Source organism: Apaloderma vittatum, unplaced genomic scaffold, assembly GCF_000703405.1.
Source record: "Apaloderma vittatum isolate BGI_N311 unplaced genomic scaffold, ASM70340v1 scaffold45228, whole genome shotgun sequence".
Classification (NCBI taxonomy): Eukaryota; Metazoa; Chordata; class Aves; order Trogoniformes; family Trogonidae; genus Apaloderma; species Apaloderma vittatum.
In genome coordinates, this window is record NW_009730973.1 from 8,511 (window position 1) to 13,192 (window position 4,682).

Below are 4,682 nucleotides of genomic sequence, written 5' to 3' on the forward strand. Positions count from 1 at the left end.
ATACTCCAGCGCAATGGTGGCAAGCCTCTGGAATAAATTGTCCAGAGAAGCTGTGGATGCCCCCTCCCTTGAGATGTTCAAGGCCAGGTTAAATGAGGCCTTGAGTAACCTGGTCTAGTTGAGAGGCGTCCCTGTCCATGGTTGGATTAGATGATCTCTAAGGTCCTTCCAACCTAGGCCATTCTATGATTAATAGGATGGGACAGGTCTGCTTGAATGCTTCTGGTATGGGTTCTGGCCTTTGCTGTTGAAATTGTACAGGGTTGGGTTGATTTAGGTTATGCCTTTTTCGAAAAGAAATTGTGCTGGATCAGCAAGTAGCATGGCTCATGCCATGGCTGCAGAGTGCTTAGGCCTTTCGCAGAATTTAGAGGTAGAGCGAAGGAGAGCAGGGGATTATTTTGACATCATGATGTGATCAGCTTAGCATGTAGCTTAACATCACAGCTAAGCTGTATTAAAAGCCAGCGGCTGAACTGGTAACATAACACAGTGATCTTAAATTAAAGGGCCTGGTGGATGACGTGGATCCTCACCTAGCTCTTACCTCTCAGCCCAACCAGTATCCAGTGCTGTTGCTTCAGGTTTTCAGTTTGCTTTTCTTTCTTACTGGAGTAAAAATGTTTTTGGGTTCATATCTGACCTAGATATTTCTCACAGTTGGTGGCTGGCCTTCTGTAAATGATTCCTGAAAATCTACTTGAATTTTTGCTGTATTTCTCTGGCCTCAGTATTGAGGAGGAGATGGTCTTCTGCCAGCTGTGGAAAGGAGAGCTTGTTTTTCAGATGGTCCAGCTCGTATTCTACTTGGGTTATTTCTAAATATACCTATTGACTTCATTGTAATTGAGAAGTCAAATTTCCTAGGATTTTAAATAGAGCCAAAGGGTATGAGTTTTAAGGATCTTTTCTCTAACTATAGAAACATATTGCATACAGTTCAATTTCCAAAATAGCTGTCCTGTTAAGGAGCACTGTTCTTAGAGTATGTGTTGAAAAAGTTGCAATGTGCATATGGCTCTTCTCTTTCTTATTGCTTTCTGGAGGTATAAATAGAATTTGGTTTGTGATAGTGCAGGGAGAAATTTGCTCTTTGTATCCTGAAATGTGCCTTGTATGTGGCAATATGCAGAGGAAAGACTTTTGTAGCTGTAAACTCTGTAACCAGACTTAAGAAAAGCTGTTTCTTGGCTGGGATTTGCCTGGGCAACTTTGAGTTGACAACAATGTATCAGATGCCAGATAAAATTGTCATTCCTTCCTAAGTATGATTTATCAATGATTCTATCTGAGGGACCATAATGGTGTGAGTGACTTCTGTAGATAGCTTTGTAGAGGCTACTGTATAGTCTTAGTTAAATTGGAAATAAAATCTTTCTTTTTGCCTTACTGTAGCATGTTTAACAATTTTCTACAGTGATGTAAATAGAGGAAGAAATAAAAATGGATGAAATTGACAACTTAAACCCAAACAGCCACACAAAGAAAAACAAAAAACCCCAGGACTTCTTTGTGCAAAGTAACTTATTGAGAGGCAGGAGACAGGCTTCTTGCAAGTGAAGTATCCTTTGCAAATATTGTAGAAGCTTGAAAGACTCATTCTGCTGTATGGGGAGGCATATGAAATTCAAACATCTGTGAGCTTTAGCTTGCAGTGTGAGCCTGGCCTTTATGTGGTTGCTTCTGAAATGCATTCACTAGATGTGTAAATCCAAACAAAACCACAAGCATTTGAAGGTGGGGAAAAAAAAATAAATCTAAGTTTCATCCCAAACTAACAGCTACTTTTTGATGTGGTTTACTGTGACAGGTACTAAATAGCTCTGTAAACTGACATCTTTTGAAAACAGCTTTTTTTTACTTGTCACTCATTCTAGAAGACTGAATGGAAAGCCATATGAGAGATATCTTTGTAAAAAGACTGTGAAGAGTTCACAAAGAGTTGATAAGAATAAGTTTTCAATGCTCACCTGGAAAGTCTGTAAACTACCCTTCACTGTTCCTTTTCAGTACTTTTGAACTGGTTGAAATTCATGGAGAAAGAGTGCATTTAAGGTTGTTGTGAACTGATGTTTGGTTTGAGCACAGTCTGTTCTTCTATTTGGATTAAAAAATCCTGACAAGATAATCCAATTGAGATCATAATCTTGTTTATAGCTCTGACCTTGCATCACAGGAAATGCATTAGTCTTCAAGTGAGCACTGGTACACAAATGAAAAGTTTGTTTAAAGGAGTCTGTGGATGCCTCAGATGTTGTCTTAAAATTGAAAATGACAAATTAGGATTTATTTTAAGTTGCAGACTGAGGTAGAGGAGGAAATTCTAGAAGAGAATAGTCGCAGAAGCAGGTGCAAGAACTCTGGGTTGCAGGATGGAAAAAGGCAGATGTTGGCAGTGTGGTGTATGGTGGCTCTACCTCCCCAGCAGCTTGAAAAGGGGCTGCTTGTGCTGACTGGGGCTGAAGATGCTTTCCTTGTACTTTGGCAAAGTGGGTGGAGTACAGGAAGCAGGTGGGGTTTGGCTCAGTGGGAAAACTCATCTGCTGTCCTGAAGAAAAGAAGGGAAGCAGAGCTGTTAGAGCTCCTGCAGTGTTTTCCTGGATGGATCTTCCCTGAGAAGTCATGCCTGGAGCAGTTGCAGCTTCTTGGCCTGAATGCCCATGCATGGTGTAAATGGTTAGAAATCCCTGGTTGACCTCAATCTGTGGTAGATCAGCCTCTGCCCATCTCTGGTTTATGCTGCCCTGTTACAGTGGAAACTGAGATATACTGCCCTGTAACTCTTTGTTCTGTTAATGACTTGGCTCAGCTAGGGATATTTCATTGACTTTTTTTTTTTGAGTCTTTTTTTTTCCAGTTACTACTGAATTTTCAGTTTGAGTTGTTTTTTTTCTAGTAAGATGAATTTTATACTGGAGATGCAGTTTCTCTGCCAAGGTATAGGTTGTGTTATGGGAGTTTTGTCAGACATGCATTGTTTTGGTAGGGTCTAGCAATCTTGATTGCTTCTCGTCTCTTGGTGAATTTTGTATTCACCATATCTGTGGTCGCTCAAAGGCACTGCCAGGTAAACAAAGTTCATGAACATGTCTTTTAATATGAACTTGGTGTCTTACCATACAATAACTGGTGGTGCACTCAGTTGTCCACTATTCAAACTGATGATTATTAGTTTACTTCCTTGGGGCTACACTGACATGTGCTGGTAAGGCATATGCATGTACAGATCCCTCTATCGTGAATAAAGATTACCTGTTCCAAGAACTTTGGTGTATTAGGTCACAATTGGTTTTACCAGATAGAATGAAAACAAAGCCTGGCATTCTTTTGAAGAAGCTGGAGTTTCATTGCAAATCAATGAGGTGCCAGGCTTTGGGAAAGCTTTGGAGGTAGAATGGTCATTTGTAGATGAAGGAAGGTTAGAAGGAAGTTTTCTTTACCACTGGTGTTCGGTTTATGGTCACAGTTTTTCAGAGTGCTTTGAACTTGAGTGCTAACACAAAAGAACAGTTCAAACCAAGAACCTTAAGCATAGCTCTTGTTGTACAGTTAGGGAAAATTAAGGTGTAAAGGATAGTCGAAAGACCCACACTGGAGCATAATTCTTCTGTGACCTTGCCATGCCTGTAGGACTCTTCCCAGTTTACAGGGTGTATGAGTATGTCTATTGTGGGGGAGTCAGTTTTCTAAAATTAAGTATTCTTGGCTTTTGTTTCTAGGGTCACATGATTCTTTCAGCTACTGGGTTGATGAAAAATCTCCGGTGGGACCAGACCAAGCCACAGCCATCAAACGTTTGGCCAGAATTTCTTTGGTTAAAAAGATCATGAAGAAATGGTCAGTGACACAAAACTTGACTTTCAAAGAGCAGTTGGAAGGTGGGATCCGCTACTTTGATCTTCGTGTATCTTCCAAACCCGGGGAAATGGGACAAGAGATTTACTTCATACACGGCTTGTTTGGCATCAAAGTATGGGATGGGCTGAAGGAGATTAACACCTTTCTTGAGCAGCACCCCAAGGAAGTAATCTTCTTGGATTTCAATCACTTCTATGCCATGGATGAGAGCCATCACTTCTACTTGATCAACAGGATCCGCTCAGCCTTTGGATCCAAACTTTGTTCCGTTCAGTGTGTAGAGTATGTGACATTACAGTACATGTGGGAGAAGAAACAGCAGGTATGGAAAGGATGTGTAATGTTTTTCAAACCCCAAAGGTTCAGATTTAAATAGAGAGGCTGGGTGCAGTTCCCACTTGGAGATACTGACTCAAGAACACTGCTCACAGCCAATTTAAAGCCCACTAGGGCCTCCTTTGTGTAGTGTGCATGTTTCCCTCCATTTATTTGCAGCTGTGTAGCCACTCCATCCACAGTGTGACTAGACTCTGTCCTGCTCCCAAGCATGTTCCTTGAATAATTAAATTATGGTATCATCAGAAATTATGATAATCAGAAATTATGGTATCCTGGCAAATGTGGTTGCCAAGCCACTCTCCATCATCTTTCAGCAGTCCTGATTAACCGTGGATGTCCCAGTGGACTGGAGGCTGGCAAATGTAGCGCCCATCTTCAAGAAGGGTAGGAAGGAGGATCCTGGTAGCTACAGACCTCAGTGCCAGGAAAGGTGGTGGAACAAATAAGCTCAAGCACCATCACAGAACAATTAAAAGCCAACAGGG

The 4,682-nt window shown here is 41.2% G+C and overlaps 1 protein-coding gene across 1 annotated transcript; it reads left to right on the forward strand.

The window, feature by feature from the left end:
• Window positions 1-3,719: 3,719 nt before the first annotated feature.
• On the forward strand, window positions 3,720-4,180 carry PLCXD2 (phosphatidylinositol-specific phospholipase C, X domain containing 2; the record flags this gene model as incomplete). The annotated part of the gene is made up of 1 exon (XM_009874978.1): window positions 3,720-4,180. A coding segment is annotated over one exon (461 nt), but the record flags the coding sequence as incomplete, so codon positions are not given.
• Window positions 4,181-4,682: the final 502 nt, after the last annotated feature.